A 22910-nucleotide genomic window follows, 5' to 3' on the forward strand; every position below is an offset into this window, starting at 1 on the left:
CCTAGCCACAGACATCGCCGTTCGCGCTCCAGAGGTGGCAAGCGGCGTTACAAGAGGTCGTGCCATAGACGTAGAAGATCCAGCTCCTCTAGCTGGTCGTCTTCTAGACGCCGCCACAGGCGTAGACATGTTTCGACCTCGTCTTCCTCACGATGCCGCTCCCCGCCTAAGGCCCGTAAGAGGCGCTCAGCGGGCTCAGGCCACCGTGATAGGCATGGAGAGGTCTTTCAATATCCTATTCCGGGCTGGGCCCAAGGGCCATACTGGGGTTCATGGGGCTCCCACCCAACCCAAGGGGTGGAGTCGCTCCATTTGGGGGTGGCTCAGCCTCCTCCACCCCCCAATTCAACCAGCTCCGCATGTACCCTCAGAAGCGGAGTCTGACCCTGAGGAGGGCCCCTCTACAGGGCCTACTCCCTTATCCTCTTCGTCGTCCCCTGATGAAGGGACCTCAAGAGATCACAAGTCACCCCTTTTTGATTTTCGGGCACATCAAGACCTCCTTAAGAGGGTAGCCAATAATTTAGGCCTAACCCTTAAGGAAATGTCCGAGGAGGACGACCCCCTCTTTGGGCCTTCAGGGTCATCGGGGCCTTCTAGAGTGGCCCTGCCAATTCATGACAGAGTCATGAAAATAGTTAGAGCAGTCTGGCAGACACCTTCCTCCGTTCCCCCTACATCTAAGGGAACGGAGAGAAAATACTATGTTCCCAAGGAACACTTTGAGTTCCTCTATAATCATCCTGCCCCAGGAACTCTAGTAGTCGACGCGGCCAACCAAAGGGACCGCCAAGGGGGTCAGGGAAGTACTCCCAAGGACAAGGAGGGGAAAAAATTAGACCTCTTTGGCCGCAGGGTTTACTCTACCGCCGCCTTACAATTAAGGGTAGCTAACCACCAGGCGCTTCTGGGAAAATACAACCAGAACTTATGGGCCTCCCTGCACCGCTTAGTCGCGGCGCTTCCCCCGGACCAAGCAGCAGACCTCACCACTGTGGCTCAGGAGGGAGAGGTTGTGGCCCGAGTGGCCTTACAGTCGGCTAGTGATGCCGCAGACACTGCAGGCAGGGCGATGGCTTCGGCCATCGTTATGCGCCGCTGCTCTTGGTTGCAGGCTTCTGGACTCTCTAACGAGGTCCAACAAGCAATTCAAGACCTGCCATTTGAAGGGTCAGGCCTCTTTTCTGAGAGATTCCAGGGCCACCCTTAGATCACTGGGACTTTACACCCCTCAGGCAACAGGAAGGCAGTCCCGTAGTCAACTTCAGCGCTGCCCTCCCCCCCCACCCAGGCCACCTCCTAGGGCCACCCAGCCAAGGAGGGGTCGGGAACGCTTTAGAGGGCCCAATCGCCAGGACCGGCGGGGCTCTTCGGCGCGGGTGCAGCAGGATGGCAAACCTGGATCCGGAAACAGTAATAAACGCTTTTGACAGCGGTTTTGAGGTTGGCACTCTTCCTTCTACCCTGGAAGGGGACCGGCCCTTTGAGAATCGGCTTCGGCCATGCTATCATGCCTGGGAGTCAATTACTACTGACCGCTGGGTTCTGGGGGTGGTCCTCAACGGGTATGCCCTTCAACTCACGGCCTTTCCCCCTAATTCTCCTCCGGCCCCGTCTCCCTTAAGGGTCCCAGATCATGAGCACCTGCTCGTGCAAGAGGTTCACTCCCTCTTGCGTTTAGGCGCTATTGAGGAGGTGCCGCAAGGAGAAAGGGGAAAGGGTTTTTACTCCAGGTATTTCCTAATCCCCAAGGCTAAAGGAGGCCTGAGACCTATACTGGACCTCCGTCGCCTGAATAGGTTTATTAGACGAATTAAATTTCGTATGATCTCCTTGGCTTCTATAATTCCCGCCTTAGATTCCGGGGATTGGTACGCGGCCCTGGATTTAAAGGACGCGTACTTTCATATATCCATCCATCCAGGACACAGGAAGTTCCTGAGATTCAGTATCGGGGGAGATCATTATCAATTTACGGCTCTCCCATTCGGCCTGTCTTCGGCTCCTAGGGTTTTTACCAAATGCATGGCGGTGGTGGCTGCCCACCTCCGCCGCAAGGGGGTACAAATTTTCCCCTATCTGGACGACTGGCTCATCAAGGGCAGGTCCAGAGCCCATGTCCAGAACAGCCTTGAGCTGACTTGTGCCACATGCACCAAACTGGGGTTACTCATTAATGAGCAGAAATGCACTCTTACCCCGGTGCAGCGCATAGATTTCATAGGAGCCACCTTAGACGCTCGATGCGCGAGAGCCTTCCTTCCACAGCCCCGATTCCAGGCGATGGGTTCTATTATTGCAGACCTTTGTAGGTCTCCCACGACGACAGCCAGGCATTGCCTTCAGCTGTTGGGGCATATGGCAGCTTCCACGTACGTGGTTAAGCTGGCTCGTCTCAAGTTAAGACCTATGCAGGCTTGGTTGGCTTCGGTCTATACCCCTTCTAGACATTTACTGACCAAGGTGGTCACGGTTCCCCCACAGGTGCTGTCCTCCCTCGATTGGTGGAGGTCTCCGAGGGAGGTGCTCAAGGGAGTCCCGTTCACAGACCTGACTCCGTCAGTGGTTCTTATCACGGACACCTCGGATGTGGGATGGGGAGCCCACATCAGCAGAGACCTAGGTACCCAGGGGTTGTGGGCTCCAGCGGAGAGAGCTCTGCATATCAATGTTTGAGAGCTCAGAGCGGTCCGGCTGGCCTGCAAGACCTTCCTCAGATTCCTCAAGGGCAAGGTGGTGCAGATCCTCACAGACAACACCGCAGCCATGTTCTACATGAACAGGCAGGGGGGAGCGTGTTCTTCGGCCTTGTGCCAAGAGGCTACGCGCCTATGGGACTTTGCAGTGAGACACGATTTTCATCTAGTCGCCTCTCACCTCCCGGGGAGCAGGAACGACGAGGCAGATCGCCTCAGCAGATCATTCTCACCCCGACGCGAATGGTCATTGCATCAGGAGGTAGTGGATTCAATCTTCCGAGAGTGGGGCACTCCCCAACTGGACCTGTTTGCGTCATCTGCGAACAGAAAATGCCCGAGGTTCTGCTCACTCCGAGGTCGCGAGCCGGGTTCCTTATCAGATGCTTTCCTAATACAATGTGTGGGGTTCTGATGTATGCATTTCCCCCCATTCCGCTCCTCCCTCAAGTCCTACTCAAAATCAAGAGGGACAGAGCGAACATCATACTGATTGCCCCAGCGTGGCCGAGGCAGTACTGGTACAGTACCCTGATCGACCTCTCCATCGCTACTCCGATCACGCTCCCCAGGCGATACGACCTGCTTTCCCAGGACCAGGGGCGCTTGTTGCACCCGGACCTGGACCCCCTCCACCTGACGGCCTGGAGGCTCTCTGGCTGACGGAGGGAGAAAGAGCCTGCTCCCTGCAGGTCCAACACATTTTGCTGGGTAGCAGGAAACCCTCCATGCAGCTTACATACCGGGCTAAGTGGAGGCGCTTTATTGGTTGGGCAGAAGACAAGGGTTTCTTCCCAGATAGTTCGCCCATACAGGTGGTCTTGGAATACCTTCTACACCTTAAAACTCAGGGCCTAGCCCTGGCCTCCCTCAAGGTTCACCTGGCGGCCATATCGGCCTTCCATCGGCCGTTGGAAGGGCGTTCCCTTTTTTCCCACCCCATGTCCGTCAGATTCCTTAAAGGGATTGAAAGGGTATTTCCACAGGTTCGAGACCTCATCCCTCCCTGGGATTTAAACCTGGTCCTTTCCATGTTAACAGGACCCCCCTTCGAGCCCATGGCCACATGCTCCCTATTGGTCCTTTCTTGGAAGGTATCCTTCCTGGTGGCCATCACTTCGGCCAGAAGGGTCTCCGAAATAAGGGCATTGACGTCAGAGCCCCCGTACACTGTCTTTTTTAAAGATAAGGTCAGACTAAGACCCCACCCGGCATTCCTGCCTAAGGTAGTGTCCCAATTCCACTATAATCAGGACATCTTCCTCCCTGTGTTTTTCCCTAAACCGCATGGGTCAGCGAATGAGTGCAGGTGGCACTCTCTGGATGTCAGACGGGCCCTGGCACACTACTTGGAGAGAACCAGGCCCTTCCGGAAATCCACACAATTATTTGTAGCGGTAGCAGACCGTATGAAAGGCTCTCCCGTATCCACCCAGAGAATCTCATCATGGATTGTAGCCTGTATTAAGACATGCTACGAGAGGGCAGAGATGCCCCTGCCCGGCCCGGTGAAGGCGCATTCGACCAGAGCTCAAGCAACCTCCGCGGCCTTCCTAGAGAGTGTACCTCTGCAAGACATCTGCAGAGCAGCGACCTGGTCGTCGGTACATACCTTTACGACCCATTACGCCATTGTCGAACAGGCGAGGGAAGATGCAGCAGTGGGCAGAGCCGTGCTGAATAGAGCTGCTCGCCAGTGACTCCTACCCGCTGCCGAGAGTATTGCTACTTAGTCACCTAATTGGAATGCATATGAGCAATCACTCGAAGATAGAAAACAGGGTTACTTACCAGTAACTGTTGTTCTTCGAGATGTGTTGCTCATATCCATTCCAAACCCACCCTCCGTCCCCGCTGCCGGAGTCGGCAGAAAGAAGGGACTGGGGACCCGCGGGGCCGGCAGTGCCCTATATACCGCGACATGAGCGCGGCACTCCAGGGGGCGCCATACCTGGCCCTGCGGGTGTGCTAAGGAAAAAGGTTCCGGGAATCTGTGCACGGGGCGCGCACACACCTAATTGAAATGGATATGAGCAACACATCTCGAAGAACAACAGTTACTGGTAAATAACCCTGTTTTGCTTTGTGCTATGCTGAAGTGCAGTATGCTTCATTCAGCACAACTTGGCTTGTACTGGCAGACTGGGTCCCATAGAGAATAACTTTCAACAGCAGAAAGGGCAATGTGGAGGAAAAATGAAGAGAGTACATTGAAGTTTATAGTTTTTCAAGGCCAGAAAGGACTGTTTATGGTAATCTTCTCTGACCTCCTGCAATAACACAGGTCTCTTTATAATAACTGCTTAAGAAGTTCTTTTTAAAAAGTTCCTCTATATGTTTTCAATTCTCTTGAAAATGAAGTATCTCATCTCCTGTAATGTATCTTAACACAATAGTCACTGTGGAATAACCACCAGTATATTAGTCTGGTTGCATGAACTAATTCAATAAAACAGTAAAAATACCAGCAAGCTTTAGTTTTCATATAAGTCTTGCAGCATCTGGTCATACAATAGGCTAGAGCTATAGATAGAAAGTGATATCTTTTCTCCCTTGACTTTCATCAGGTTGTTCTATTGTGAGGATGGTTCTGTGTGTCATACTAAAAGCATATTTATAAAAGGATGTAGCATTTTCTACAGAATGTAATTAGTCAGAAGATCGCATGAAACACTTTTGCTTTCTATTTTGTAAAAACCATGTGCACATTGGGTATTTGTTACCTTATACAATTCTTTCCATGGCAGCAGCCAAGCTTACAATTATCTGAATGATCCTATTTAATGTAGGGTCTCTCCTGACACCCCCTCTCTTCTCTTATCCACTTCCTTTCCTTCCATTCTTTATTCTCCTCCTCTAAATTTTCCTTCTGTTATTTCATACTTTAATCATTTTTGTTTAATTGGTTGGATTTTTATAAACACATTTTGTCTGCTTGTAAATTGTGTAATACAAATAATTGATTTATATTTTAACCACTCATATATAATTACATGTTTAAAGTATAACTAAGGTTAGGTAGCAAATGGCTAATATATTATGAGAAGTTTCTGTATATTTTCTGTATGTTTTTGTTCGTCTTTTTAAAAAAAATTAACCCCCCTGCAATTATTGTCCTCAGTCTGAATTGTGCCCTAGTATTGTAGAGACCTTTCATCTCCTGCTCCCAGGGCCCAAGTATAATTTTTTCAGGCCCACTACAAACTTGTAACACGGGCCCTCTCCCACACACGTACCCAAGGGCTCTGGTATAGTGTGCCCTTCCTCTCCCCCTCACGTGGGGGCCCTACCTACTCCTACATGCTGTTAATAGCTATTGAAGGAGACTTTAGCCAGTTTGCTTCTATGAACTCAAAAGATTTTTCTCACTTATTTACTTGCCTTGGAAAGTGTGTGTGAGATGCAGAGTATTGACAAGAAAATGATAGAAGGGTTATATGTTCACAAAGGATTACATGTTACGTTTGTTAGTACATTTATGGTAGTGAATAAAATGGACTGAAGAAGAGTTGTATTTTTATTAGCTGTATACAAAAGTTTGTAGCACTGGATAGCTCTACGATAATTAGTAAAGCAAGAGACTTACTTGAAAAGATCCCTATGTTAATGAATGGATACCAGATCAAGCAGAACATTGTTCCTTAAAAGAGGGCTTAATTTTTAATCAGAGCTGAATGAAATATGGTATTAGAATTTATGGTTATTTATGAATTGATCTTTTTAATAAAACCCTGTAATTAAAAAAATACCTGGTCTGTGTGCCTCCATTTTGTAGGTTTCATATTTGATTGAATCAAATAGATGAAATATAATTTTTTGAGGAAATTCTACATTCACAGCAGTACCTTTTTCTATGTTCTGTGGTGTGGTCACCCTCTGTTTAAGAAATGTATCTCCATTGTATGAGAGCTTATTGCATACAGAAATAAAACAAGCAATTTACTAGCATGATAGTGTTGCCTATGAACAGGTTATAGGTAACTATATGATATATCTTGTGTATTGAAGTAATTTTAAGATTTGGGATCTGCACTTATACTAATGATGGCCACACCTATTAATTTACGTCCCACTAACTTCAGTTTTATTCCTTTCTTACATAATTAAATAATTCCTTATAAGCAGTTTCATGTTTTCCATCAATAGTATGCTATATTCTGTATAAAGTGTACGATTTGCTTTAGCAGTTCTAAACTTCCAGAAGCCTTTTGTTAGACCAGCTTCATAAAACTGAATAAACTTAGATATTAAATAGCGCTTTTAAAACTAATAATCCAGTCCTGGAGGAGTACATAAACATCAAACAGAAATAAAAAATGTTCATATTGGTCTTATATTAAATAAAAAATGAGTTTGCTATATCAGTTCTGAAACACCATATTTAAAACAAAATATCACCAGACCGAACTGGCTTTAAGATATGAAATAGTCCTCCAGAGAGAGAGAGCTTTTTAAAATAAGATGTTAAAATTCAAGTCTATGTGGTTTTTAAATAATTTTGTTAAGATCCTATTTTGAAAACCCCTTGAAATTATATAATTTGTATGTTTAATATTCAGTTAAAAGGGAAACTTTTTTTGTAAATACCCAGTGGACGTCTCTAAAATATTTTTTCTTCCCAGTTTTCCACGTATGAATTCTAAAGTTTTATTTAAAAAACAGTGGTTGCTAAAAGTATTGTATAGTTTTGTCTCAAAAGCAGAAAGGCTTTATTTCTATTTTATCAATATGATTTTAATTAAAGATGAAAGGTTTCTATTTTATTACTGTTCCAATGCAGCAAAATGGAAGACTTCAATATTTGCCTTCAAATAAACTCATGCCACTAACAGTTTTCCTAAAATAGAAAACAGATTTCTCTACAAAAATCTGCCCTCCAGGAATACATCTGTGATCCTACAAATCTAAACATTTATTCTTGATTGGTGCATGGCTCTTGTCATTATACATTTAAAAAAAAATACATGAGCTTTCCACCACTGAAGTAAAATCATTGGTTCATGTGCTTATCCCCTCCCTTGCCTACTGCGACTTTCTCCTCTCTCTCATCTTTTTTTTATACTAACTTTGCCTCTTTCCCTTGGTTCGTTCCAAAATGCCTATCTCAAAATCCTCTTTCTTGCTTCTCAGTTGCTTTGGCTGAATTTAAAAAGATTTTTATTAACTAATATTAAAACAAACAAAAAAAAAACTTGTTACCTCTCCTTCCACCTTTGAGTCACTTCATTCTATCCCCACTGAACTTTGCATCAAATTCAGACTTTGTCTTCACTTTTCTACAGACCTGTGTTATGCAGCCATCATGCCCTTGTCTCCTTTCATAGTCCCTTCAGTCTGCTCTGTTTTGCCACATATTTGCTCTATTGCCATCCCCAACTTCAGGGACACCAGCCTTGATATCCCTTTTGTTTTTCTCCAATAAATGTCTCTGCAAATTCCATATTGCCTTTTATACTTGAAATGGTCTTACAAAATCTGTTTGTCAAGTCTGCACCCATTATCTCATTCCGATCATTCCTAAAAACATATTTCTCTAACATCATCCAGAAAAACAAGTATATTTACAGTTAAAAAAAAATCCTAACCCCGTAACATCTGCACAACCAACCGCTGTACAACCAGTAAGACCTTAATTGTGCAGCCTTATTTCTGTAACCTGTGTCCTCTCCTGCAGCAGATTCCTGTTGGATGTTAGATCTTCATTTGTCTGTTAAATCCAGTTAGACTATAAACTCTTCAGGGCAGGGGCTTGTCATCTTTGTGTTTTCTGAGCAGTGCCTAGAACACTTGAGGGTGGTCTAAAACAGTGGTTCTCAACCAGAGGTACCCTTACCCCTGGGGATACGCAGAGGTCTTCTAGCAGGTACATCAACTCATTTAGATATTTGCCTAGTTTTATAACCGGCTACATAAAAAAAATTAGAGAAGTCAATACAAACTAAAATTTAATAAACAATGACTTGTTTATACTGCTCTATATACTATACACTGAAATGTAAGTACAATATTTATATTCCAATTGATTTATTTTGAATTACATGGTAATGAGAAAGTAAGCAATTTTTCAGTAATAGTGTGCTGTGACACACTTGTATTTTTGTCTGATTTTGTAAGCAAGTAGTTTTAAAGTGAGGTGAAACTTGGGGGGTACGCAAGACAAATCAGACTTCTGAAAGGGATACATTACATAAAAATGGCCATACTGGGTCAGACCAATGGTGCATCGAGCCCAGTAATCTGTTCCAATAGTGGTGAATGCCAGGTGCTTCAGAGGGAATGAATAGAACAGGTAGTCATCAAGTGATCCACCCGTTGTCTGGAAAGTAGTCATCCAGTAATCTGGAAAGGTTGAGAGCTGCTGGTTTAAAATAAGCAATAAAGGAAACATTTATTAAATGTGTATTAGGGAGATGTCCAGTGTACATTGTAACCTCGTATTTTACTTGAACTTTAACACTCTCTTTTTCTGTAAATTGCAGATTGTGAACCATGCCTTTAGTGAAGAGAAACATTGAACCTAGGCATCTCTGCCGCGGAGCTCTCCCTGAAGGAATTACTAGTGAATTGGAATGTGTAACCAACAGTACCCTCGCTGCTATTATACGGCAACTAAGCAGTCTAAGTAAGTCTCTGTAGCTTCGTACTTCTGTTTGTTAATGAAAAATTGAGTAGCACAAAAATTGGCTTGTTTTAAATGGACAAAATACAATGTAAGACTTTGCCATATGCAAAGTGTATAATAATAATACTTTAGCTTTTATATACTGCTTTACATCTTCAGCAGTCTGTGCAAGCAAAACCTCTCTGAGGTAGTGTAGAGTAGAGTGTTAAATGTGGAAATTGTGGCACAGAGACACTAAGTGAATTTGCCCCAGGCCACATAAATCAATGTAAAGGCCAAGATTAGAACATGCATCATGAGTTCCTGGCTTCCAGTCCCTCTTTATGTCCAGTAGACTCCACTCTGCTTCTTATCATTATATGGCCATAGGAAGATGATTCAGTTTGTCTTTCAAGGGAGTTATTTTTTTCTTAGGAATCTGTTTTTATGTGCACAAGACCCATTAATACTAATGGGAATTAAGCACACACATCAGGAAGAGATTAGATCCCATTTTCCAATTGTAAACAGAATGACAAACAATAACTGAGGAAAATCACAATAACTTTAAAGACTATTAGAAAGAAAGTCTAGGATTTGTTTAAAGATCTTCAATTTTGTGTATTTTAGAAATTCAGATAATTACAGTATTTACCTTAGCTATAGATTAGATGTGATTGTCTTTAGACTCTCCTGCCAGAAACAAATGGTTTTATTAAGTAATTTATGCAGGTAAAGCGCCTCATTAAAAAGTCTCTCATATAACTTCACTAGGCATCCAGTTCCATAAAATAACTCTAGATATTATTCTTTTGAGCTTAAATTTATTAGGAAAGTTTGATTAAGTTGAGCTTGTTTAGAGAGCATTGAGCTTTGACTAATCCACCCTGTACTAAACTGTGTCCAAGAAAAATGTCATGTTTAAATATCTGACTACAGTTCTAAATGTTGTTTAATGGGAATGAATATCATGGGTAATGTCCTCCTGATTCTATTTCTATATTTTTTATGGCAGAGCTGTTGTGATGCGGAAGTTAAGGTTGTGTCCTGTTCCGTTTTGCAGTAAAAGCAGGAGCTCTATAATGAGGGCCTCTGTGCATTTCCATTTAAAGGATTTGGCACCTATATCATCAAGCTGTGGAACTGCACCGAAAACTTTTCTGTTGGAAGGGGTACAGGAGTGCTCTTGTACTAGTACTTGTCATTAGCTACATCTATACAAGAGTGAGAGCTCTGAGAGCTACTACTGCTGAGAGCTAACAGAATTTCCTCTCTTATCCATGAGTTCTTTTTCTCCAGTGTTCTATTACAATTATATTGCTCAGATAAGTATAGTTAGGAGCCATTCAGCCTCAAGATAACCCCAAGGCTGTGTCAAGTCCCAAACCCTGCAGGAGTTCAAATATGTATTTCCTGAGATTGACACCTATTGGTTTATTAGTGTTAAGCATCATATCTGCATCCTTAGGTGCAAGGGTTGGCTAGTGGAGAACATCAAAATGCTTGTTCTCAAAAGAAAGCAAAAAGCCTAATATATGCAAAATTTTTATCAACGCTACTTCTGAACATTTCAGGAAGCAGTACAACACTGCCTGTTGTCCCATACACAAAGAATGTATTCTCCATCCAAAAGACGGCCCTGAACCCAGTGAGGGGTTTGTTTTCTGGAATTGTAGGACTGGAAAGGACTTCGAGAGGTCTACTAGTCCAGTCCCCTGCACTCAAGACAGGACCAAGCATTATCTAGACCATCCCTGACAGGTGTCTGTCCAACCTGGTCTTAAAAATCTCAGATGACGGAGATTCCACAACCTCCCTGGGCAATTTATTCCAGTTCTTAACTATCCTGAGAGTTAGGAAGTTTTTCCTAATGTCCAAGCTAAACTGCCCTTGCTGCAAGTTAAGCCCATTGCTTCTTATCCCTAGCCTCAGAGGTTAAAGAGAATAATTTGTCTCCCTCCTCCTTGTAACAACCTTTTATGTACTTGAAAACTATTATCATGTCTCTCCTCACCTCCCCTCTGACTTCTCTTCTCCTGACTAAACAAACCTAGTTTTTTTAGTCTTCCCTTTTAGTTCATGTTTTCTAGACCTTTCATGATTTTTGTTGCTCTTCTCTGGGCTTTCTCCAATTTGTCCACATCTTTCCTGAAATGTGGTGCCCGGAACTGGACACAATACTCCAGTTGAAGCCTAATCAGCACAGAGTAGAGTGGAAGAATCCCAGAATGCTGTTTGCTTTTTTTGCAACAGTGTGACGCTGTTGACTCATATTTAGCTTGTGATCCACTATGATCCCTTTCCACAGTACTCCTTCATAGGTAATCATTTCCCATTTTATATGTGTGCAACTGATTGTTCTTTCCTGAGTGGAGTACTTTGCATTTTTCCTTACTGAATTTCATCCTATTTACTTCAGACCATTTCTCCAGTTTGTCCAGATCATTTTGAGTTTTAATCCTATCCTCCAAAGCACTTGCACCTCCACCCAGTTTATCATCCGCAAACTTTAATAGTATACTCTCTTTGCCATTATCTAAATCATTGAGGAAGATATTTAACAGAACCAGACCCAGAACGGATCCCTGCGGGACTTCACTGGTTATGCCCTTCCAGTTTGACTGAATGATTGGTAATTCTCTGGGAATAGTTTTTCAATCAGTTATGTACCTATCTTAGCTCCATCTAGTTTGTGTTTTCCGCATTTGTTTATGAGAAGGTAGTGCTAGACAGTATCAAAAGCCTTACTAAAGTCAAGATATACCACATCTACCACTTACCCCCTCCACAAGGCTTGTTACCCTGTCAAAGAAAAGCCACCAGATTGGTTTCACAAATCTTTTTATAGATTGGCACGATATTTGCCCTTTTCCACTCCTCTGGAATCTCTCCCGTATTCCATGACTTTTCAAAGATAATTGCTAATGACTCAGATTTCTTCTTTGAGTGCTTGTTCATGTCGATTCCATTTTAGTTGTGTGCGGGCCTCTATGCACAGTTCCTGTAATTTTTTTCCCTTGGCAGTATCCATAGGGCTGGCTCTGGTGCCCTCTGGAGCCCCGCACACATAGCGTTGTATACGAGCTGCTGCTGGCCCTGTGCCAACTCAGTTCTTTCTTTCCACCACTGATAGTTGCTGGAACTTCTTGTTGCTTGCTACTGCAAGTGCTACAGTTTCACTTTTATAGTTAGTTTAATTAATTTAGGGTTTGTTGTTCTGTTTAATTAAGTAGTGTAAATAGTTAGTGTTAAGTGTTAGTCCCTTTAGAGACCTCTGCCTGGGAGCGGGGCATGCCCCAGTCTCCAGGTTTCAAGCCATGCACTGTCTGCAACAAACCCTTTCTGCTTAGCGACCCCCACAACAGTTGCTTAAAGTGTCTGGGGGAATTGCACAGGAAGGACAAGTGCAGGATCTGTAAGGGTTTCAGGCTGAGGACTCAGAGAGAGAGATCTGCCTGAAGGCCCTACTGATGGAAGCAGCACTGATACCGGCCTCGGAATTGATTCCCTTGGTCACCCTGGTGTCGGACACTTTGGACTTGGGATGGGGGAAACATATCAGTTCCAATCACAGTACCCAAGGGACCTTGTCATGGGAAGACTGCATTTTGCACATAAACATCAGGGAGTTCAGGGCTATATGCCTGGCATGCAGGGTGTTCCTTCCGTTCAGAACAGGCAAGGTAGTTCAGATTCTGACGGACAACACTGCCGCAATGTAGTATATCAACAGACAGGGCGGGGCTCGCTCCCCAGCTCTGTGCCAGGAGGCAATGTGCCTGGAACCTCCCGGTACAGCACAACATTCATCTCGTAACTTCCCATCTCCTGGGTATCAAAAATGCCACAGCGGACCACTCAACATGAGTGGTTACTCCACCCAAGGGTGGCCAATATGATCTTCCAGAAGTGGGGTTCTCCCCAAGTGGACCTCTTTGCATCCAGGCTGAAAAAGAAGTGCCATCCGTTCTGTTTGATATGTGGGCTTGATGAGGGGTCACTGTCAGACACCTTCCTTCATCCATGGAAGGGGGCTCTTGTGTATGCCTTGCCACCCATACTGCTGATTCACAAGGTCCTGTTAAAAATCAAGAGGGACAAAGCGCATGTCATCCTGATAGCGCCTGTGTGGGCATGACAGAACTGGTTCACCACATTGCTGGAGCTGTCAGTCACCCCCACCCTCCCAGAGTGCCCTGTTGGCACAATCTCATCTCCCAGGACCGGGGCCGGCTCCTACACCTGGATCTGGAATCCTTACATCTGGTGGTGTGGAGACTGACTGGCCAAACTCTGAAGAACAGGATTGTTCATCCCAGGTTCAACAAAACCTAATGGGCAGCAGAAAACCTTCCACTAGAGCATCATATCTGGCCGAGTGGAAGAGGGTCACCTGTTGGGCATCATTCCAGGGAGTCTCACCCCATTAGGCATCAGTTCAGGCTATTCTGGACTACCTGCTGCACTTTAAACTCCAAAACCTAGCTATCTCTTTATTCAGGGTGCTGGCAGCTATTTCTGCTTTTCATCCCCCGATACAAGGGAAATCAGTTTTCTCCCACAGCAGGATGGTTAGGGTCCTGAGGGTAAAGCCATGCCCTTCAAGTTAGGGACCCATTGCCTCCCGAGGATCTGAAACACGGGGGCCCCCTTCGAGCCCTTGACTACCTGTCCACACCTTGCTGTTACTCTCCTGGAAGGTGGCCTTCCTAGTAGCAATTACTTCAACAAGGAGGGTATCCGAGTTTAGAGCACTTACCTCAGGGCCACCCTACACAGGACGAGATCTACCCTACACACCCTTCTATAAGGACGAGATCCAGTTGCGACTTCACCCAGCCTTCTTACCCAAGGTAATGTCCCAATTTCATTTCAATCAAGATATATTTCTGCCAGTATTCTTTCTGAAGCCGCATGCTTTGGAAGAGGAATGGAGGTGGCACACTCTTAATGTTAGGAGATCCTTAGCATTTTACATTGAAAGGACAAAATCCCTCTGTAAGACCACACAGCTTTTTGTGGCAGTAACAGATAGGATGAGGGGCTTACCGGTCTCTTCCCAGCGAATCTCCTCTTGGATAACCTCCTGCATCAGATTTTGCTACGAGCAAGCTAATGTTCCTCCACTGGGAATCGTCACAGCCCATTTCACCAGAGCACAGGCTTCTTCGGTGGCCTTTCTAGCACAGCTACTCATACAGGGACATCTGTAAAGCTGCTACCTGGCCATTGGTTCACACCTTCATGTCCAGCTATGCCATTGTTCAACAGGCATGGGACGACACTGGCTTCGGTAGGGCAGTGCTGCGTATGGCTCAATGGTGAACTCTGAATCCACCTTCAAGGTATTCCTTGTGAATCACCTAAAAGGGATTCGACATGAGCAAGCACTCGAAGAAGAAAAGATGGTTACTTACCTTGTAACTGTTGTTCTTCGAGATGTGTTGCTCATGTTCATTCCATGACCTTCCCCCCCCCGTCTCCGCTGTCTGAGTTGACGGCAAGAAGGAACTGAGGGGGCGCAGGGCTGGTGGCGCCTCATATACCGTGGCATGTGCATGGGGCTCCAGAGGGCATCAGAGTCAGCCATATGAATATTGCTAAGGGGAAAAAATTCCAGTATCTGTGCACAGAGGCGCGCACACACCTAAAATGGAATGGACATGAGCAACACATCTTGAAGAACAACAGTTACAAGGTAAGTAACTGTCTTATGTCCTCAGTCAGCTCCTTGAGTATTCTAGGATGTATTTCTTCAGGCCCTGCTAATTTGAAGACCTCTAACTTGTCTAAGTAATTTTTAACTTCTTCTTTCCCTATTTTAGCCTCTGATCCTACCTCATTTTCAGTGGCATTCATTAAATTAGATGTCCAATTGCTACTAACCGTTTTGGTGAAAACTGAAACCAAAAAAAAGTAATTTAGCACTTCTGCTATTACCACATTTTCTGTTACTGTTTTTCCCCCTCTCATTGAGTAATGGGCCTATCCTGTCATTGGTCTTTCTGTCTCTAGTTGTTGTACCTTGGCCTTGCTAATTTTGTCCCTATGTGCTTGTGTTTTTTATTTTTATCCTTTGTAATTTGACCTAGTTTCCATTTTTGTGTAGGATTCTTTTTTGGTTTTTAGATCATTGAAGATTTGGTTAAGTTAGGATGGTCTCTTGCCATATTTCCTATCTTTCCTATGCACTGGGGTATTTTGCTCTTGTGCCCTTAATAATGTCTCTTTGAATAACTGTAATTGCTCTTGAACTGTTTTTTCCCTTAGACTTGCTTCCCATGGGATCTTGCTTACCAACTCCCTGAATTTGCTAAAGTTTGCCTACTTGAAATCCATTATTTTTATTGTGCTGTTTTCCCTCCTACCATTCATTAGAATCATAAACTTTGTCTTCCATCCAGATTGTCTTCCATTTTCAAATTCTCAACCTCCTCCCTATTCATCAAAATCAAATCTAGAAAAGCCTCTCCCCTAGTAGTTTTCTCCACCTTACTTAATAAAAAATTGTCTCCAATACATTCCAAGAACTTGTTGGATAATCTGTGCCCTGCTATGTTATTTTCCCAACAGATGTCTGGGTAGTTCAAGTCCCCCATCACCACCAAGTCATGTGCTTTGGATGATTTTGTTAGTTGTTTATAAAAACCATCATCCACGTCGTCTTGGTTAAGTGGTCTGTAACAGACCCCTACCATAACATCACCCTTGTTTTTTACCCCTTTTATCCATACCCAGAGGTTTTCAACAAGTTTGTCTCCTGTTTCTAGCTCAACCTCAGTTTTGGTGGCTCTCATGATGGAAGAGGGCAAAAAGAACAAGACAGGCCATGTCCCATGAAATTTTCAGCCCCCACAGGGTTTCTAGGATAGGTTTGAGGTCTTGTGAGATTTGGCACCACTGTGCTGATTTCCAACAGTGAACCCACCCACCCTCCCTGAGCTAGATTGCTGTGGACAGTGCTAATTGGCACAGTGGATCTAGGAGCCGAGAGAGAATTTTTCCCCAGACCCTCCAATTGGCCAAGGCTGGATGGGTTATTTTCGCCTTTCTCTCAGCAAGACTAGGAGTTGGGTTTTGGGCAATCTGAGGGCTGGAATTCTCCCCCTTCTGAAGATCACAGTTTGGACCTTTGTAAGAATCATGTAGCTGGTGCAACTTTTGACAAATGCCCAGTTCAGGAACTCGCTGATATAGGCTCCAGTTCAAAAAAGTAACATAGTGGGCATCCAGAGAGAATCTCTTTGAGACGATGGCACTGTGTTCCTGGGGGCAAATGTGAACAAGGGGCTGGGGAACTACCCTCCGTAGACTGCACTACCAATGCACTTGATAATTGTGCTGGCTTGGGGGTCAAGGTCCTCTCTTGACTCAACCCCAAAAAGGAGGAGGGATGCTAGCAGGTGAGTGTCCAGAGACCCTCCTAGTGTAATGATTGATTCTGCCTGCAGTGGGAGCCCCCAGGATTTGACAAAGAACCAGTTGGGTGCAAGTGACAGTGCTGGACCATCCCCGATGGGAACCTTAGATGTAATTTGACTAATAAAGTTGCTACCTCATTAAAACCCATAACATGTGTCCTTGCCTTCTTCCATGCAATGAGCACACCAATGGGGGCTGGTATGATAAAGAAGAGTTTTTTTTTCTAGTCCTGCAGCATTTGTGTTGCATTGAGGTGGTAGATCGTTGACAAAGCAGTGTCTGCTTTCACAAAGAAAAGGATGGAAAGAGGAATTCCTCAGCCTGCAAGCAACCTGAATTCCTCACTTTATGCACTGAATGAGGCAGGACATGACAGAGTGAACTGTGACTGTGTGGAAAATAAACCCACATCCTTGGAGAAGCAGCTGTAGGTATTTGACTATCCTAGGACTGCCCCCAGAGAGGGCAAGATGCACATCAACATTCTGGAATTACGAGTAGTCTGCCTCACTTGTCAGATGTTCCTACCCTATCTCCGATCCTGTCATGTGCAACTCCTCTCAGGCAACATGATGGCCATCATCTATACAAACAAACAGGGCTGAGCCCAGTCCCCAACCCTTTATGAAGAAGCCATTCATTTGTAGAACTGGTGCCTGTGGAACTGTGCCTCAGGCACAACATAATGCTTCACATGGTCTATCTTCCGGTCACCGATGATAACCTTGTGGATGCTGTTGCTCCTTCCACAACAACCACAATTGGGAGCTCCATGACCCCAATCTCCAGTCCATCTTCTATAAGTGGTGCATGCTATGCTGGAACCTCTTTGCAACTCCTGCCAACCACAAGCTCCTTCTTTTCTGCTCTAGGGCCACTCTCAGATGAGGCTTTCAAGGGGATGTGCCTCTCATCCCTTGGTTATTCGACCTCTGGCATACCTATACTCCACATATACCACGCCTTCCATAGATCCTCTGAAAGATACAAGACCATGCAGTCCTTATTGCTCCCTTCTGACTTTGCCAGTACTCATTCACTGACCTCCTTTCTCTGTTTACTCACCAATTCACCTTCCTTCTCTCCCAGATTCTCTCACGCAGCAACACAGCTGGCTCTAATACCGCAACCCACATCCACTCTACCTTATGTCCTGATATTTGGATTGGGCTCACTAGAGCATGTTACCAGGTGAAGTGGAAATGCTTCATAGTATGGGCGGGCAGCCTGTCGCCATCACCCCCTCAATCCAGTCTCTATCTCCACTGTCCTCAATTACCTTCTCCACCTTAAAGAGTCAGGCCTTACCCACTCCTCCATCTGGATCCACCAAGCGGATGGGTTCTCCATCTTTAGCTAGCCTACCTCGACCTGTTTCCTCCATGGTCTCCTCAATACCTTCCCATAGTATGACACTCCACCCCCTAACTCCTCCGAAACCTGAACCTCGTCCTCTCTACACTCACCAAGCTGCCCTTCGAACCATTAGCTACTTGCTCTCTCACCCACCTCTCCATGAATCGTATCCAGCTGACCGGTTAGCAAGCTGGTGGCTATTTAAGGTAATCTCTCCATTTTATCTCAACCAATCCATTCACCTCTCAACCTTCTATCCAAAACCACACGCCTAACAGAGAGAACGCTTTCTGCACTCCCTCGACCTCTGTCGTACATCAGTTTTCTACCTCCAGCACATGCACAATTTTTGGACCTTGCCCAAGCTTTTCGTCGCCATTGCAAAACGTTGCAGGGGCCGCACCCTTTCATCTCTGTTTCTCAGAGTGTTTCTTTCTCAAGGCTCTCTGCCGCCTGACATCACTGTTTACTCCACATGGGTGCAGGTATCCACATCCACCCTCCTCGTGGATGTTCCATGGCAGGACAATTATTAAGCAGCCACATGGTCCTTTAGCCACTTTCACTGCTCACTACACCATAGCCCCATTGGCAGCAGCAGACGCGGCATTGGCCGTGCAGTCCTACAGACTCTTACTTCTAGTGAGCCCTCACTCCCACCTCCACGCTGAGTACTGCTCACTTACGCTACCCATGTTTGAGTGCTGGTTCCTATGTGGATTTCAAAGAAGAAATGTTCTTTAAGATGTGTGGTTCCCTATTTGAATTCCAGTCCCACCCTCCTTCTCCTGTGCTATGGCCTTTGTGCCTGTCGGTAGAAGAGACCTGGAAAGGCATTGACCCATGCAGCCTTATCAGACCTCATATGCAACACATGGCTGACACACACACGGGTCAACAAACACTGCTATGAACAGTTCTGACTCTGGTGCTTGGTGAGCATGTGCACCCATGTTTTGGAATCCAGACAGGGATCGCATATCTTGAAAAACCTCCAGTTACAATAAATAACTTTCATATCCAATAACTGGAAGTTGAAACTAGACAAATTCAGGCTGGAACTAAGATGTAAAATTTTAATAGTGAGAATAATTAGCCATTGGAACAATTTACCAAGGGTCGTGATGGATTTTCCATCATTGGACATTTTAAAATCAAGATTGGATAATTTCTAAAAGATCTGCTCTAGGATTTACTTTAGGGAAGTGCTGTGGCCTGTGTGTTCTACAGGAGGTCAAACTGGATGATCACAGTGGTCCTGTCTGGCTTTGGAGTCTGTGAATCTCTGACAGAACCTTGAAAAGGAAGGTATTGAATCAGGGAGAGTTTGGCCACAGGCTAAGCCTGCCTCCATTAAGACTCTAACTTTGGGTTCCCAAAAGGAAAAAAGTCTTTAACTGTACTTGAGAATCATGGAATGTGCAGACCTTAAAGAATTTAGAACTGAAAGTAAAATGGGTGTAAAGCTCTGTTAAAATAAATATGATACACTTTTGTTTTAGGAGTTGCTACGTTCTGTTTTCCTTCCCACTCCCACCACTTTCTTTGTTTCTGTGATGGTCAGATCATATTGGCCCAGTAGGCAATAATAAATTAGTGACACGGGGGTCTGTAGAAAAAACAGGATGTGATTATGTAATTAAAAACTGTTTTCATAATATATATATATATGCAGAAGGCAGCAGAATTAAAGTTTCACAGGCAATCATAAATTTACCTCAAGTCCTTGATTATGTAACCTAAATCATATTCTTAATATAGGTTTTTGTATGTAACTTCCTAGTTTTTAAAAAAAAGTTAAAACCATTATACTGTTATCATGATGGGTAGATGGGGGGCGGGGGGAGCATTTGTTATATTTGTCAAAATCATATTAATTCATGTGAGATATGCCATGTCAGGTACTGTTAGGAAGTTTATAATATGCTAAGTAAGATGATAATACTTATGTTCATGTGTGAAATGGAAGTTATAGATATATTTGATATATCTGTATTTCAAATGATACTGTCTGGGAACAACTCAGACAGGAGGGCTGCAGAACAATAGCCTGCTTAATGGCCCATTAAGACATTCCCAGGTGCAAGGGGCACAGGGGGAGAAGCCGGAGATATACCTGGTGAGGCACCAGGACTTGCCCATGTGGCTCTGGACTCCATTTTAGTTCTTGTAAAACTCTACAAACCACATGGCCAGGGCCATGGGAATCCATTTTGTCTTCAGTCACCAGTCTTTAGACAGGACTCAGCTTCAGATACCAACTTACCTCTGGATCAGCTTATCTACAACTGATCTGAAGCTGTGAAACAAAGGACTGAGACCCACCCACAGATTGGGTGCACACCAGGGGAACTATATAAGCCTGCAACTCCGCAATTCTTCTAGAAACCTGATGTATATGGACCTTTAATCATTTGTATGTATCTGATTTGCTTTAATCCTTTAACATTTCTCTTATAGTTTCTTTCTTTTTGCAATAAACCTTTAGTTTAGTTACTAAAGGATTGGCTAGCGGTGTGGTATTTTAGGTAAGATCCGAACTTATATTGAACTGGTACTGTGGCTAACCCCTTGGGGTCAGAGGGAACCTATTTAGTAAAGAGCATAGAGTTTAAATAACTGGACTCTTTACTGGACTTAGTGCTGATTTGGGAGCCAGAAGCTGAAATGCAGTAAAGGGGACTGTGTGTATTTGTATGCTGGCTTCTGTGCAGATTCAGAAGCGCAGTTTGTGGCTGGCTGGGAAGTCTGGCTTCAGTGCCACCCACCAGTGCTGGGAGAATCTGCTCCCTTTTTACAGCCTGCCCTGACCTTGGCATTTTCAGGTGGTTACCCTGGGCATGGGACGGGTCACAACTATGTTGAACTGTAACAACCTCCTCCCATTATCTGTGATCAGTATGGTGTGCGCCCTGAATCTTTTGCACCACAGCATAGACTCTTACCATTTCAGCTTCAGGATTTAGGAGACTCGTGTCATCCCAGAAGGGGGTATGGGCTGTTGGGGCCAGAGTTTAAATTCAGCCAGAGCTGCCGGGAGTGGAGCTCCAGCAAATGTTTTCAAACCTGCAGGGCAGAAGCCCCAAGTCCCGGTGCCTTCCCGCTGGACTGAAGCCCCAAGCCCCCACTCTCTGCATCTGAAGCCCAGAGCCCTGCTGCCCCGCTAGGCAGAAGCCCCTAGCCCCACTACCCTGCCTCAGGGCAGAAGCCCTAAGTTCCCCACCTGCCAGCCCAGCGATTGAAACCTGGAGTCCTGAGTGGGCTGCCCCTCCATCTCCTGCTGGGCCCTGGAGTTTTTGTAGCATGTTGGGAGAAGGATGTGGGGGAGGCTCCAGGAAATAATCTGAGAATTTAAGCCCTGGTTGGGGCCATGTGCTAGGTTCAGGTATGGTTAGTGGAAGACTAACTCACTTTGTGTGTGCTGTCTCCCTCCATTTCTTCTCCCTTGAGAGGTCAAAGGAGTTTCTGCCTCATGTGGTTCCCCCAGAGGGCCTACTGTTGCTGTTTGCTGGGTCTGGGGATGGGTGGGAGTGGGCATGATTCAGCTTTATCCCCTCTCCCTCTGCTGTGATAGCTCCCAAGCTTTCGCAGTGCAGTATGCTGCTGCTGCTGATTTAGATTAAATTAGAGCCCTCATGGTCAGTTATTTTGGCATGCTACCAGAATGATCATTCCTGAGCAGCTCTCACAAGAGAAGGGAAATAGCAGTTTTTAACAGTTAATATATTTTGGCCAAGCCAGATTGGAATTTCATTGCACAAGTGAAATGAACATCTCTAGCCCTCAGGGCTATGTTCCCTCCAGTATTAATACCGAGTCCTCCAGTTTTAATGTCCGCTAGGAAATTAGGTTAGTATAACTGACTCAGGAGTATGAAAAATCCACACCCGTGAATGAAGCCGTTAAACCAACCTAATTCCCGGTGTAGACAGTATTAGGTTGATGGGAGAATTCTCCCGTTGATCTAGCTACAACCTCTCTGGGAGGTGGAGTACTTATGCTGACAAGAGAAGCCCTCGCATCAGAATAGGTAGCGTTTTCACTGATGCGCTACAACGGTGCAGCTGCTGAGGTGCTGCTGTGGTGTTTTAAGTGTAGACAAGCCCACAGTAAGATTCAGTCCTCTTCCTTGAGCTTTGTGTATACAAAATCCTGACTGCTAACTCTCCGCTTAGATATTTTTATGTAGGCTTGGAAGAATTAGATATTGATTGGTAAATGTTGATTTCAATGCACACACATAAACTGATGAAAAAATATTTCCATTGATGATGATTGAAATTTACAACTAAGCAAAGTAAGAAAAATGCTGCTTGAGAACTTATTAGGGTTTGATTTAAGAATATTTATTTTGTATATTTTGACGTGTTATGTTGATAATTTGTTTTAACAGTTATAAAGCTTTAACATTTTGAATCTCAACATCTATTTTCATTAAATAATTGCCTGACCCTCCCATAATTTCCCACAACTGTAAACATTTAAATAGATAAATAAAAAATGCTTAAAAATAAACATTGATATTATCAATCAAAACTATACAAAAAAATTAATTTTCATGTCTACTTTTATAATACTAGTAATATTAGTATATTGCAACCCTCTTTTCTCTTACTCTGATTGCTGCCTTGTGAACTAATATCCTATCCTGTACCATCATGCTTTCTTTTACATTATTATATATAATTATTATTAGTTTAAGGTTGTGCTAATTTTATCCACTTAAACAATGTAGTATCATATTACCGTCCATGTGATGGACACCACAGTAGCAGTATACAGAAAGTTAAACTTAAATGCCATCTTAATTTAGTTTTTCATTACAAATTCAGACT

General features: G+C 44.4%; 1 protein-coding gene across 3 annotated transcripts in view; it reads left to right on the forward strand.

Annotated features, from left to right (window-relative positions):
- WASF3 (WASP family member 3) overlaps window positions 1–22910 on the forward strand; it is a 164515-nt gene that overhangs the window by 83482 nt on the left and 58123 nt on the right. For all 3 annotated transcript variants that reach the window (XM_067562904.1, XM_067562906.1, XM_067562905.1), the window contains one exon: window positions 9176–9318. In XM_067562904.1, the coding sequence (XP_067419005.1) occupies window positions 9186–9318 (133 nt within the window). In that variant the 5' untranslated portion in view covers window positions 9176–9185. The remainder of the gene's footprint in view (window positions 1–9175; window positions 9319–22910) is intronic.

Source organism: Emydura macquarii, unplaced genomic scaffold, assembly GCF_026122565.2.
Source record: "Emydura macquarii macquarii isolate MOO-44397 ecotype Brisbane River unplaced genomic scaffold, CSIRO-AGI_Emac_v2 contig_2473, whole genome shotgun sequence".
NCBI lineage: Eukaryota > Metazoa > Chordata > Testudines > Chelidae > Emydura > Emydura macquarii.